Source organism: Rhineura floridana, chromosome 7, assembly GCF_030035675.1.
Source record: "Rhineura floridana isolate rRhiFlo1 chromosome 7, rRhiFlo1.hap2, whole genome shotgun sequence".
Classification (NCBI taxonomy): domain Eukaryota; kingdom Metazoa; phylum Chordata; class Lepidosauria; order Squamata; family Rhineuridae; genus Rhineura; species Rhineura floridana.
In genome coordinates, this window is record NC_084486.1 from 99,010,204 (window position 1) to 99,025,328 (window position 15,125).

General features: G+C 40.2%; 1 protein-coding gene across 1 annotated transcript in view; it reads left to right on the forward strand.

Moving 5' to 3' along the window:
- Positions 1 to 4,230: 4,230 nt before the first annotated feature.
- Positions 4,231 to 15,125, forward strand: part of ANKMY1 (ankyrin repeat and MYND domain containing 1) — a 48,048-nt gene continuing 37,153 nt past the window's right edge. The window contains exons 1-6 of the mRNA XM_061637719.1: positions 4,231 to 4,355; positions 5,239 to 5,536; positions 8,429 to 8,575; positions 11,972 to 12,438; positions 13,435 to 13,651; positions 13,981 to 14,145. Of these exons, the coding sequence (XP_061493703.1) occupies positions 4,231 to 4,355; positions 5,239 to 5,536; positions 8,429 to 8,575; positions 11,972 to 12,438; positions 13,435 to 13,651; positions 13,981 to 14,145 (1,419 nt within the window). The remainder of the gene's footprint in view (positions 4,356 to 5,238; positions 5,537 to 8,428; positions 8,576 to 11,971; positions 12,439 to 13,434; positions 13,652 to 13,980; positions 14,146 to 15,125) is intronic.

A 15,125-nucleotide genomic window follows, 5' to 3' on the forward strand; every position in this document is an offset into this window, starting at 1 on the left:
TAAATATTTTACTGTTGGTTGTTTTATAAAGTTTAAATTATATATTTATATGTATCGCTACTGCACACTCTTTAATGTATATATTTGTGTTTGTTCCCTTGTGAGGGTTTTCTTCTGAAAGGTGGGATATAAATGTATTAAATAAATACATAAATAAAAATTCAGATATGAATGAGACAGTTCAGACTTCAAGATTCCTTCCATGTATTCATATGGCTGTTTGGAAGGAACCATTCATTCCAATGACCATTGACTGTCATTTGTTTTAGTACATTCTGACTTATTTATTTGACAGAATTTGTATACTGCTTAATCGTAAAAACCTCTAAGTGATTTAAATAAAAGATGCATTAAAATTATGCAACTCAGAGATTAAAAACACGTTGACCTTAAAAAATGTCAAACTATAAATAAAACCAAATATAAAATAAAATTCCATATTAAAATATATGTCAACTTTATATATCTGAATAGGCTTGCCTAAACAAAAACATTTTTAGCAGGCACCAAAAACAGTGGATTGAGGGGACAGAACCTTTAAGTCTAGATCAAATGTCAAAGGGGGGACCCCCAATAAACCAAGGGTGATTGGTAGCTTACACAGTGGTTTTTAAGGCTGGTTCACAAATGGCCATTGGAATGGGTTATAATTTTGCACCCTGACCTGCGAGTCCCAGAACAAAGCTTGCCATTCTATGGCTATTTGGAAACAACTAATGCATTCCAGTGCCCATTCTCTGTCATTTATTTTCACATATTCTCAATCTGTTGAAGCATTTTCACCTTTGAACGGTACTTCCAAATTCCACAAGAGCCCTATTTTATGGTATTGGTTACTGTGATATCCCATTTGCACATACTAGCTAGACTGAGAAGTGGAAAATACTGTAGATATGTGTGTCCAGTGCAGAAGGTGTAATAAAGAAAAAGAACCAGCAGCTTCAGGAAATGGCTGGTCATTGTTGCAGGAAGAAGAGGACAACCTTGTTGGTGGCTCACTACTCTGTTAAAAAATGGGATGACTTGCCTTAGGCTGCTGTGTACACACTCTTGTTTACTCTGCGTCCAGTGTGCTCCCTCTGCTGATTTGGGAAGCGGTATACACAGACATTAGCCATAATCCATGAAAATGGACTGCTTTCAAGTCGATTCTGGTTTATGGCGACCCTGTGAATAGGGGTTTCATGGTAAGCGGTATGTGAGCTTCATGGCTGTGTGGGGATTCGAACCCTGGTCTCCCAGGTTGTAGTCCAACACATTAGCCACTACACCATACTGGCTCTCACAGCCATAATCCATACCTACCCTGTATTTATCCTGTTGATTCTTATGAAATACTGTGTTGTGATACATTTCCCCCCAAACTGGCTTTGATCCGAATTGGGAAAAAGAATGACCTAGCTGCGTTTTAAGTTGGTCATGTGTACACAGCCTTAGATGTATGTCTCAGTACAGGAATTGTCTGGCAAGGGAGCTCACACAGCCTACAGAAAACAAAAACATGCAGAGGCTCAGGCTCAAGATGATGATATCCCGTATGGGAGGCAATATGCCCCTGAATACATGGCTGCATTTAGTTGCTGGGTTAGATTGGCCTTTGGCCTGATCCAGCAGGATGGTCTTAACGTTCTTAAGCAGTTAAAAGGACAGCAAACATAAGTTCCTCACATTTCGAGGATCATCTAAAGGGGCCATGTCTATTTGATTTGGGATTACAGACTCTCTCTCTCTCTCTCTCTCTTATTTATTTCATTTATACCATGCCTTTCTTTCATCATAGAACCCAAGGCAGCATACATGTGGTTCCCAGGAAGTCTCCCATCCAGGCACTGAACAGACCAGGCCTACTTAGTTTATTTATTTATTTATTTATTAAATTTCTATACCGCCCCATAGCCGAAGCTCTCTGGGCGGTTCACAACAAGCAAGACATCAAAATACAATTAAAACCATTTACAGAACAATTTAAACATACTAAAATACAAATATACTAGCATACTAAGATGCTAAAAATAAGTTGAGATGTTAAAATGTTAAAATTAAAATTATTAAATTTATTAAAATGCCTGGGAGAAAAGGAATGTTTTAACCTGGCGTCGAAAAGATAATAATGTTGGCGCCAGGCGTACCTCCACAGGGAGATCGTTCCATAATTCGGGGGCCACCACTGAGAAAGCCCTTTTTCTGGTTACCATCCTCTGGGCTTCCCTCTGAGTAGGCACCCGGAGGAGGGCCTTCGATGTTGAACGAAGTGTACGGGTAGGTTTGTATCGGGAGAGACCTTCCATCAGGTATTGTGGTCACAGGCCGTGTAAGGCTTTATAGGTTAAAACCAGCACCTTGAATCGGGCCCGGAAACATATAGGCAGCCAGTGCAAGTGGGCCAGAATCGGTGTTATATGTTCGGACCGCCTGGCCCTTGTTAACAATCTGGCCGCTGCATTTTGCACGAGCTGCAGTTTCCGAACCGTCTTCAAAGGCAGCCCCACGTAGAGCGCATTACAGTAATCTAATTCAGAGGTTACCAGAGCATGAACAACTGAAGCGAGATTGTCTCTATCCAGATAGGGACGTAGCTGGGCCACCAACCGAAGTTTCAAAGCTGGTGGCCTCCTGTGTCTTCAGGTTCATAGCCTGGGACCATAGCCTTGGTACACGGGGTCCCAAGGACTACTCGAGAGTTTGTTATTAGTACTACACATCTTTTTATTGTTGCTGCAGAAATAGATGCCCTGAATATTTCTTAAACTATATTCTCAAATTTTAGGCAATCTCAGATTATAATTACATACTATACTGAAACAAAAGGCATAACCTATTGGATATCCCATTGGAGATTAATTTGGGGGTTATTTAGGCTATTAAAAAAAGACAAGGGGGCATCTTATCACATACGAGTGAGGAAAGCAATGAAGAGCTACAAACGGTGAATTAGCAAGCCATTCTTTACGGCGTATGATAAAAGTCATTAGTGTAAAAAACATATGTGGAGTAAAACTGAAAAAGATCTTCCTGGAGGAAAAGGAACAGGGCGAAGTGGGACGGGGGCAGGGTCACGGATTCGGGAAGACAAGACAGCTTAAAAGCAGGACAAGAAAGGCATATAAATCAAAGTGCCTGCGGAGTGGGACTAAAGGAGGCCGCGCCTGAGCTTCACAAAACTCCGCCCCGGTTTCTATGGGAACTCGGATGCGGCGCGGCCCAAGCGACTGAGAGGGGTGGCGAGACTTGGTCAGCGCTGGCATACTGGGACTGGCAGCGTCTCCCCCCCCCCCATCCGAGCGTTGGCTTTCCGCTTAGGGCCAGGCGCAATCCCGTCTCTGTTACGTTCCTCCTTAACCCTCAGCCCTTCTGCGGCTGCTGGGCTTAGTGGCGAGGGTCGTGGGTTCAGGGCAGAGTCAGACTCTCCGTTACTTTTGGCATCCAGACTGAATGGAGGCTGTTCGTGGTGCCACTGCTGGCCTTGGGTGGGTACCCGCTCTCTGAGCGGTGCAGGGGGTTTCCTAGCGATGTCTTCTGCTTGCTTCGGAAAACGAGGTTTCATGTCCTTTGGAGACCTCTGGCGGGAGCCCAGATGCGTCAGCGTGCCTAGGGTGGCCTGTTCTTGGCTGCAGGTGTGCACGCATGGGGGAGATTCGTGTGAATGGTGGAACTGGACTAGGTATAGATGAGAGATCTATGCCAAAGCGTAAGCGGACTTGCAGCCATTCTGACACGTGTCGGTGTGTGTATGTGTGTAGATGGGTGACATTTGGTGAATTTGTGGCAGTGTATGGACCTTGATGAATTTTTATTGTTTATTTTTATGTAAGCATTTATTTATTTTTGTAATGTAAATTGTTTTAAACTTTTTAGCTGCTTTTTAAAAAAGGACGTGGGGAAAAAGTAAATAATATGAATTTACTATTTGAATACCAAATAAAAGCATAATGTGCTTGGACAGGAGTAAAAGGCATATATGTGTATAGTAGTCTACCATCTGAGCATATCTGTATATACAGGTATTTAAAGCTAGTTGCTGCACAGTTCATAGAAATATTATGGTTGTTGCCCATAGGGTATAAAAATGCCTGTGTCCTCAGTAGGGTTAGAGATGGAATCAGGAGTGTGGTTTCACACATACCAATATTGCCTGTTGCAGATGAAGAATATACCTGTGCAGAGCCGAGGATTCCCAAGTAGCAAGGGATCATGAGAAGTTGTACACAGGACATCTGAGGTTTGAGTGTGATGCCTAATGTACTGAAGACTTACAAAAAAATAACTGGTGTGTGGTGTGCCATATACCAGTGGTACCAGTTTTACCCATCACAAGCACTATGGTTTGTCTGTCAGGCCAGTTTTAACCATTACAGGTAACTAGTTGATCTGACACCTCTGATGAATGCATTTTGGGAAAAATATTTTAGATAGCTGGGAAGAGAGAGAAAAGGTATGTATGTGTGTGTGTCTATTTGTGTACGTGTTTGTTTTTCTGTGCAGGAAGTACTTGGCTTATTTATGTGATTTCAGTGACATGAAGTTGTGAAGGATCAGTATGGGGGATTTTTCTTCTGTGGGGTAAACATTCTTATGCACCATTTGAGTATGATCGTTGGCAAAGCGTAGACTTGAACTTTCCACAGCATAGCTGTGGATATGTATATTAGGTTACTAAATTCTGCATTAAGGCATGGCTCTTTTCATTTGGTTGATGTGGTATGATTGGATGCATAAAAATGTTCCTGTGAATATACAGTATTTTATTAAATTATTAGGATACACACTTTCTTAAAATTATCTTAACATAATTTCTTTTTAAAACTGTTGTAAGCCTCAGACTAAAATCATTTTAAAAGTGCTCTTAATTTAATAATTTCTATGATTTTAAGCCTTCAGGAAGATAGCTTTTCCTATTCTTCCTCTTGTTCATGTGTTATGTTTTATCAATTTTTACAACTAATTTCTTTGCAGTATATCAAGTTGGTATTCTATAGCCTTCCCTAATTATACTGTGATGCGGAGGGCTTATCCAGATGGTACTTTTCTCTGCTGTTTTGCCAAATAAGTGGTGGGAGAGTATTGCACAAAGAGGTACTGAGTCACATAGGGATTTGGTGCAACGGTCACTTTGTGCACTAAGCATACTTATTTGCAAGTAAGGTACTTGTAAATCAGTGGGATTTCCTAATGTGTGTTTAGGGTTAGATGACCTCCGTTTGGTAGATTATTAGTGGCTCTTCCTAATTATGATTTCAGGGCAAACAAAGATGAAATAAGAGATGGCATCTCACGCGATGATGAAGAAGGAGAAGAAACTGAAACTGAGATTGAGCCAGAATCTGTACCTGATTTTGAGGGTGATGAAGAAGAGAATAAAGATTATGAGGAAGAAACTAGTGAACAGCAAGATATATTTTGTGAAGATGACCTCAACAATAACAAGATTGAATGTAAAATTGGTGTGCAAGAGTGGCCAGATGGTTCCAGCTATAGAGGAGAATTTGCATTTGATATAAAACTTGGATATGGAGAATTTGCGTGGGACAATGGTGAGGTAAACTGGTTTAATATTTAAAATGTGCTTATGTTATGTGTTCTTGCATCCAAAACGTTGCTATTACTGTACATAATATAATGCTAATGCTAATGCTAATATAATTAGTATTAAATGCTAGTCCCCCTCAGGGTAGACCCATTAAAATTAATAGTCATGACTAACTTAAGTTCATTAATTTCAATGAGTTTACTCCAAGTAGGACTTAGCTAAATACAAGCCAATGATAATAAAAGAAACTAGCCAAGGTAAGTTTTCATATCAAAATCCTCTGTGTAATGCTTGTTTAACAGCACAATCGAGACATGTTTACTCAGATGTAAATCCCGTTGGTTTAGACTGCAATCTTAACTCCACTAGGAGTAAACCCTATTGAATTTAATAGGATTTACTTCTGAATAGACATATTTAGGCCTGTAGCCTAATTCCCTAGTAAGCTTTGGTAATGTTGCAGCCCCCCAAAACATGCACCTTGAAAGGCAGCATGGCTTCTTTTCTGTAGAAACAACAACTTTCAGAAAATCTTAATAGCATTTCCATTGTGTATGAATTACCTGTAAATTGTTATTAAAATATGATTCTTTTGAATGATATCTTGGTTATTGTATTACTGAAAGTTGAAGTTAGGTGCTACTGCAATCTATTGTCTAAAATTATAGGCTGTGGTTCACAACCTTACTATTGGAAGCAGGTTTAGTAGGATCACCCTGGGCTCCTTCTGGGAGGAAGGGTGGGATATAAATTTAATAAATAATAATAATAATAGTATCAGTTAGTCATTCTCAGAGTTGACCTATAGAAATGAATGATCATGACTAACTTAGTGGGTTTACTCTGAGTAGAACTTAGCTGGATACAACTCCTTGCTTTTGTGTTACTTTGGTGATGGCATGGTGTGGAAAGGGCTAGGAGTCTTGACCTAGTTCTCCTCACTATTAGTGCAGGCTTCTCTCACACTTCATGGTCATGATGTATACTTGGTGAAAAAAAAACTGGACCATCAATGTGTGGCTAAGGCTGCAGTCCTTACACACACTTAACTGGGAGTAAGACCTATTGAGCACAGTGAAATTTACTTCTGAGTAAACATGCAAAAAATCAAGTCATGAGCTTCTTGGCATTCCCCAAATTCTGCAAGTGTTTTCATGCCAGTTGTGGAGGATACACTTTTGCCAGAGTTGTTATATTGATGCCTTCTGGATTTGTGATCCTCTGGAGCCTTGTCTCTTGATTTCCCCGCGTTTTGTGGAGAGACCTTTTAGGCTAGTTAAAAAAAAACCAGGCTAATAACTTCTATGGGCTTATTTGCAAAGTTGCTTTTGCATGTGTAGAGTCAGATCCAAAAGGGAGTCATGTGTGTTTGCATGCATTGATTTGTTCAACTGTGCAATTTGTCAACTAACCATAGCAATAAAAATATATTACCAGACCAGCACAATACCTTTTAAGTGCCAGTTTAAGTCAACAGGACCACAGTATCTATTTTAAAAAATTAAATACATCATTAGTTCCTACCTGGAAGTCCTGTAAAGTGGGTGGGATGTGTACAGCTACTTTTTTACAGGCCCCACCTGCTGTTGTTCATTTACCAAGATTACTGTGGTTGAAGGGTAGGCCAGAAGGGAAAATAGCACACAGATTTCTGAAGCGCATTCCCCAGCTCCAGTACATACATCTCTCACTGCCATAACATTCTCTGCTCTGCACAACCCCTATGGTAGCCCCACATCCTTCTTGTCCTCTTGTCCTCTCATTTATCTTACCCAAACATGAGTTTACCATACCATTTAGTATGGACTCAGTCCCAATAAATAAATAACTTAGGCCAGTTTAAAAACTAATTGACTCCAAAAACAGATTAAAACAGCCTCCTTTCTGGTCTCACTAGAGAGCAGAAGTCACGAATGATTCTGCTCCAAATGCACTTTAACTGTTGCAACTTGTCTTTCATCCATTCTTCCACCCTCCTGTCTCACTGGAGGGACTTCAAAAATTGGTGAGGCCCTTGTCTCTTGTTGTTGTCCAGAATGATACCCCAAAGGGACAAGCCTTTTTGGCAGTAACTGGTCACTCTTATTGGTCCCAGAGTAGTAGTTTCAACCCAGAAGTCCTTATTGGTCAAGAGTGACTTCTGCCAATATGCTAGGGTTGCTGCTGGTGATAATTAGCTGGTTAGCCTTTGCTGTGGCAGCACAGTCAGGCACAAGGAGATGAATAATTTTGTTTTTGAAAGACAGTTCTTCCCCTGGCTCACGGATGACCTAGCTGCCACAGTGGTTCATGCCTGCCATTGCTGGCTCTCACAAATGTGTAGATAAGTAATAGACACAAATGTGTAGGTTAATAAACAGTTTGGGTCTGCTACTTGCAAATATAATTACATGTATCTGTTTATTCCTTTTGTCAAATAGATCACTCCAACTTCCTTGTTTATTCTCAGTAATGTTTGCTAGAACAGAATGTAATAAATATTTCTCTAAAATAGTGAGTGTATGCTCATATCTAGTTGTTCTGATTTGAAATGAACGTGATTCACACTAATAAATCTGATATTAATGACATTTTCCAAGACTGTAAATCCTGGATTGAACAGAGTTACCAGCTTGTTTGAACTTTTATCCTCCATATATTCCATTTTTATTAAATGTTGTAATTCTCAATATGTTTCTCTTCAGTCATTTCCTCAGGATGAAGCCAAGTGGAATAACCCTCCCTGACTTGCAAATGAATGCTGCCATGTTCAAACTGTACTGAAAATATTAGTTAAATCCTCTCTTTATTTCTTTCCATAATATTCTTCATGAGAGTGCTGTGGTTTATATTTGCAGTTGGTGGTAACTTGTCACAGTACTTCACCTGTTCTCCATTAACTTCCTTTCTCTTTTATTACAGAGATATGTGGGGCAGTTTTATAAAGACCACCGTCATGGAAAAGGGGTTTACTTTTGGCCTGATAGCTCTAAATTTATAGGGTCATTTTATCTTAGCCGTAAGGAAGGCTATGGTATCATGGAATTTAAGAGTGGAAGAAAGTACCAGGTAACAGAAAGTATTTTTAATTACCATAGTGCTGTTAGATAGTGAATGTATGATATGGAGTTCAGCAAATAACTGCAGAAACCTTTTCTGTTCAATTTTTTCATGAATGTTTCAGTATATTAGTACAAATGTGCTGATTTTAAAATTGGAAAATTAGTACATTTCAAAGTAAGGTTGTCCTTGCTCAACACCAAAACACTCAGCTCTATCTCTCGTTCAAGTCCTCACCAGAGTTGGCTGTGGATTTCCAAGTGCCTGGAGTCCGTAAGTGAATGGATGGGAGGTAATAGGCTGAAACTGAACCCCGACAAGACCGAGGTGCTGCTCGTGGGAGACAAGAGAAGGTTAGGAGATACAGACCTGGTGTTTAATGGGATAAGATTGCCCCTGAAGGACCAGGTCCACAGCCTCGGGGTCATCCTTGACTCCCAGCTGTCCATGGAGGCTCAGGTCTTGGCAGTGAGCCGGGCAGCTTGGTATCAATTACATCTGATACAGAGGCTGCGACCCTACCTTCCTGTCCATCTGCTCCCACGGGTGGTACATGCCCTGGTCTCCTCTCGCTTAGACTACTGCAATGCGCTCTACGTTGGGTTACCCTTGAAAACGGTCCGGAAACTACAGCTGGTACAGAATGCGGCGGCACGTTTAATTAAGAACAGCCGTTGCCGTGATCACATCACTCCGGTGTTAGAAGATCTACACTGGTTACCAGTTGTCTACCGGGCCCAATTCAAGGTGTTGGTATTAACCTTTAAAGCCCTATACGGTTTCGGCCCAGTTTATCTGAAGGAGTGCCTCCAGCATCACCAAATATGCCGCCTGACGAGATCAGCCACACAAGACCTTCTCTCGGTCCCACCAGTTAGAACAGCTAGGCTGGTGCGGACCAGAGAGAGGGCATTTTCGATTGTGGCCCCCACCCTCTGGAATTCCCTGCCCTATGACCTCCGCCATGCCCCCTCCCTGCCAAATTTCTGCCGCGCCTTGAAAACCTGGCTATTTAGGCGGGCATACAAGCTTCCTGGGGTGGGCTAGTCTTATTTTGTTATAGTTGTGGGTGGTTTTAGCTCATTATAGTTGAGGTTTTTTGGGTTATCTGTTGGTATTTTATATCTTGTATTTTATCCTATGATGTACGTCGCCTAGAGTGGCCGTTAACCCGGCCAGATAGGCGACTCAGAAATAAAATATTTATTATTTTATTATTTATTAAAAACAACATAGGACCTGCCCTGCTACTCACACATCTTTTGCTTGAGAACTGCAGTCAGTTTGCACAGGATGTAAAATATGTTCAAGCAAGTGGTGATGTCAGGTAATTGCTGCTGGATATACACAAAACCTTTTCCCCTATTGTGCAGATTGTGTAGTCTTTTGTGTAAAAAAGGAAACTAAAACTGAGAAGAAAATGACAAAAAGTGCTTTGAGTCAGCTTACTGAAGAAAAACCATCTTTATACACACCCAAAGAGTCTGTGTCAGATGTGCCTAGAAACAGGAGCAGATACAGACTTTCAGCTGCTGGATGAGGTCTGCTTCCTCCTTTCTTTGCTCCTCAACTGACACGTGAAAAATATGTGGATTGAATCTTGATTGCCTCTTCCTGCTTATTCTTTTCTCCCCTCCCCCATGCTTCAAGTGAACTCTCTGCTTGTTTTCATTTTAATATTATTATTTTGAAAAACCAATCCTCTTTCTTGTTAAGTAAATCTGCCTGGGGAAGGTGGTGACTTCTTGGTAGACAAAAGGGCCTGCAGTCATTTCAAACAAAGGGACTCACAAAGGGTTAACTGACCCAGTGAAGACTAGAAATACTTGAAACACATTGGTGTGTTCTGACATTAAGGAGGAGACAGGAAGCTTTCAGACAAACTGTGGATAATCTTAATTGTGGTTTGCTGAAACAAGCCAGGCTTTTAAACTATAGTTTGAAGTTGGCTTGTTTCAATAAACCATACTTAAGACTAATCACATCTTGTTTGGGTTTGGACAATACAACAAGGTGCATGGAAGTGAAAGTTTCTGTACTTCTCACAGCTTTTCCACAGGAGGGGAGGCAGGGAAGGCATCAGCTCATGGCCTGCTGGAGTTCCTTCATGTAGTGCCAAACCGTGGTTTAACGTCATGGTTGAATGATGCCATTGGGTTTTGCAAAGCCTGCCTTGGAGCACTTTTTGCTATTTATCTCAAATTGTTTTCCCTACAGTCTGCTGCTGACCCACTCTTTTTCTAGCAAAATTTAGGTTTAAATTCTTTGGGCACTAAGAATTCTAAGCATATATGACCTAGTAGGGCAAGTTTAGGAATTGGGATAGGATAGTTTGGGGTTTCGCAGAATAAAACAAAATATAAAATACAAAACTACTTGTGAGATCTGTTGTGTTTATTTCTATTTATATCTATCTCTTTGGCGCATCAGAGGACCCAAAGATGACTTTATTTGAATTTGGTAAACATGTGGTTCGGGATCCTAGTACATAAAGGATCAACTCTTTCCCAATAAACTGGGCTGGACATTGTGTTAATCATTTGAAGCCATTCTCCCTTTTCCACCTCCAAAACAAGCACAAACAGACCTTCTCTGTAGTAGCTCCCCCCCATTTTTGAAACACTTTCTCCAGGGAGGCACACCTGGGCGCCAACTTTAGTATCTTTTTGGCACCAGATGAAGACTTTTTTTTATTCTCGCAGGCATATGGAAGGTTTAATGATACTATTATTACACTTACTCAATCTGGGCTGTAGTGTGTGTTTTTATAATTGTTGTACTGGTATTGTGCTTTGTTAAATATGATATTTTATTGTATTATATGTATTGTAAATGACTTTGAAACTTTTTTAAACTATAAAGCGATATTCGAATCAAATCAAATGATATAAAATTGCATTTAAAATTAGATACAGTCTCAATATTTACATCTTTTTCTGTACTCTTATGGACCCTACCTTACCATACCCCTTTTGGTTTCAAGCATTGCTTGTCACAAACATTCAGTGCTAATAATAAAATTCAGTGCACATCCAAAAGAATGGATAAGGGGGTGATTTTCAGCTAACTTTTTGTGATAGTGCAAGGAGTTTTCCTCCTCCTCCTGCACACATCCTGCACCATCTCCAAATCTGCTCCAGAGTGTTGAGGAACCTCCACAACAAATTTAAGGGACACGTGGAGGGAGGAGAGGGGGAGATGGTTGCATTACACAAGGAGAAATCCTTGAGCTGATGGAACCTTAGCCTTAGTGCTATGTTGAATTCAATCCAGGATTATTTAGGCACTTAACAGGATCATACCAATAACTTGGTTTGGTGAGATGAGAGCTTAAATTTTACAAAATTATGTTAACTTCTGTTGGTGGATTTCTCTTGCATCTTCTATTTTTTTTTTCTGCTGAAGGGGCTTTACAAGAGTGATGAGCGATTTGGACCAGGAATTGAAACCCATCCAGATGATAGTCAAGACGTTGGATTGTGGCATCGAAATCATATAATTAAACTATGTACAGAAATACCTGGATATTTTACTCTTTCAGATTTCCCAGAACTCGGTGTCTATTTTGATGCTGAGACCAGCAGAGAGTATATTTCAGAGGAGAGCACTAACTTTTTGGATCTGAATGAGAAGGACCCATTTTTCTACAATTACAAGCGTCTTCTTTTAAATGATGACAGCTACACATTGCCTGAAAACATGTACATATACTCAATAGATGCAGATCATCTTCCTCTTACTCGCTCCTTCCTACAAGAATTTGATTTCCAGTATTTTAAGAAAAGGAAACGGTTGGTTTATGAAAAACTGTGGCCTGTAACCAATATAACCCCTTTCTTGGTCAAGATGCAGAAACATGTCTATAAATACAGGTGAACATTGATGTCAGGGAAGGAGTAGATGTTGGGTATAATTTGATAGTACTACTAAAGTTTTCTTACTGCTTTTCAACCAGATGTAGTTCTGGCTTGTGTGACTTTTAAAAAAAGTTTATACCACATCTTATCAACTGCTGCTAAATTAGAAGGAAGCCCTGTGTTTACATCACACAGGCCTACCTAATGCCCCAAAGTCTGTGCTCATTCTTTGGTGCATTCATTTTCTTCCCCCATGACATTACTGGTGGCACTACTTGTCAGGCACTCCTATTTATTTATTTAGATTTCCCCCCCCCCAAATATAAAATCTTGTCACATAGGAGTAGACAACTGGTGGCCTTGGGCCAACCCTGCCTTCCCTTTCCCCTTTATCAAACCTTTGTTTTCCATCCCCCAGTAGCCCTTCCGCCATTGGTTTGTGGAGTTTGAAAAGAGGGACCTGGAAAGAGACATGTGCAAGTAGGAGAGAGTTGGAATTCATGGTCTTTTTTTTCCTGATGTGCCTCTGTCACTCTTTATCAAACCTGAGGAATTGTTGCAAGAAGGGAGAGACAGAGGCCTGGTTGTCACAGAGGTAGTTAGCCTATGATGGGGATATGCCACTTCAGAGTAAATGTGGATGCTTACGTGACTGAATGTTCTTCATATAAGAAAAATACTCCTCCACATAGTTTTTCTCTCATACTGGGGGGGAGGCTAAGATAAAACCCTTCTACTTATCAGCTAGTTCTGTATACAGAGGGAATATTTTAGTATGGAAAGCACTCAGTCCTGTGATACCTCATCACACATGCACATACAACCTGCAGCCTGAAGTAGTACAGATGCAGGTTTATCACCTCAGTAAAAATTGGGCCAGTGACAGGTACACACAGGAGGGGAAAGGGAGTATTCTGTACCCTTTCACTTTAAAGAGTTTTTTGGATGGTCAGAATTGGTGAGAATATAAATACTTGAATGGTCTTTTTCATTGTTTTTGTTAATTTTTAGGCATTGTCAGAAAGACTTGGACTGGGGTGTTAATTTCATTTTGGAAGGCTACCGGAATGGCTTTGGAGCCAAAGGTCCCAAAGAACTTGCTGCTGAAGAGTTGATTAAGAAGTCAGCAGAAGGAAACTATAACAGAGTTGATGAGATTCTGAAGGACAGTCTGGTCCACCCAGACATAGCAGATGTACATGGATACACTGCCCTTGCTGCTGCTGCTGTAAGAATCCAGATCTTACTACGTGTTACACTACCCTAAGGCAAAATAGGCTGGATTTAATTTTCTTTTTCCTATTTATTGTGAATGAATTCCTCTCTTTTAATGGTAATAGCTGTGAAATAACATGATAAACTTCACAAAAGCAGTTGTAAATATGAACACCAAGTAAAGGAAAAATCTCCCATTGCACAATATGAAACCTTATCTGTAGAGTATATCCAGCTCCACTGTCAATCCACAACCTCAAACTATTCCCAATTTTTTTAAAATTAGGATTCAGAAATTGTATTACTTCTGTATGAAAGTAACCCTAATAGTTTTTTCTGCAGATGAATTACCATAATGACATCATCAACCTTCTTCTTGATAGTGGGGCTGATGTGAATAAATGCAGTGATGAAGGATTATCAGCTCTATCTATGTGCGTTATTCATTATTTCCCAGCAGAATCATTTCAGCCCAATATTGCTGAAAGGACCATCACTCGAAGAGAGGTCAGTCCTTCATAAATATGTAAGTCTGAAATGGTGTTCAGCAATTGTTTCTTGTTCTTGTTTTACAGTTGCTTCAAATTAATATTTACTTGAAATAACAGCCACTCACTCAAAGTTGCAAGAAAGAACAGCCTGAAATGTCTTTTGCATTGCAGCTCAGAGACTATGGGATGGAGTGAATTGTCCCTATGGCCATGGCGTTAAGAAAGGTGTTGAGTCGTGACATGATAGTTATGCCCTGTGTATACCCTTGTGCCTCTAGACTAGACCATAGTGTATGGCTGCTCATGAAGATGACTGAGGAACTTTAACATACAGAATGCTGCAGACTGGGTGATAGCAGGCATAAATTGATATGGTCATAGAATCATAGAATAGTAGAGTTGGAAGGGGCCTATAAGGCCATCGAGTCCAACCCCCTGCTCAATGCAGGAATCCAAATCAAAGCATTCCCGACAGATGGCAGTCGTATTACAGCTAAATTGAAAGAACTTTGGTTATGATTTTGTTTCCTAGCCCAATGGAAACAACTGGTTCTAGGTGGTCTGGGGCTTCTATATGAGCCACCCTCAAGATTAAGATTGGCTGGTGAGGCCTTGCTGATATTGGATGCCAAATTGGCATCCACAAGAAGGAGCAGTGCTTTTCAGTGGTAGTCCCAGAGCTGTGTAATACTCTTCTGTGGGTAGTTTGTTTTGTCATTTTGCAAACAGGTAAATATGCTGTTCTGCCTTGCCTTTGGGAGATGTTTCTTTGGGTTTTGCTGATTTTGTTAGGTATTTTCTTATATTTGACATATTACTAAGATTTGGATTTTAACTAATGTTGCCTATTTATTGACTAATTTTACATCTGTGCCACTTTGAGAAAATTTATTGGGAAACTGTATAAAATTCAGTAAGCATATTTGTCTAAATTTTGCATGTTTGTCTACTTGATTTGATGGTGTGCTTTTTTGTAATTTATGTTTATTCTATTGT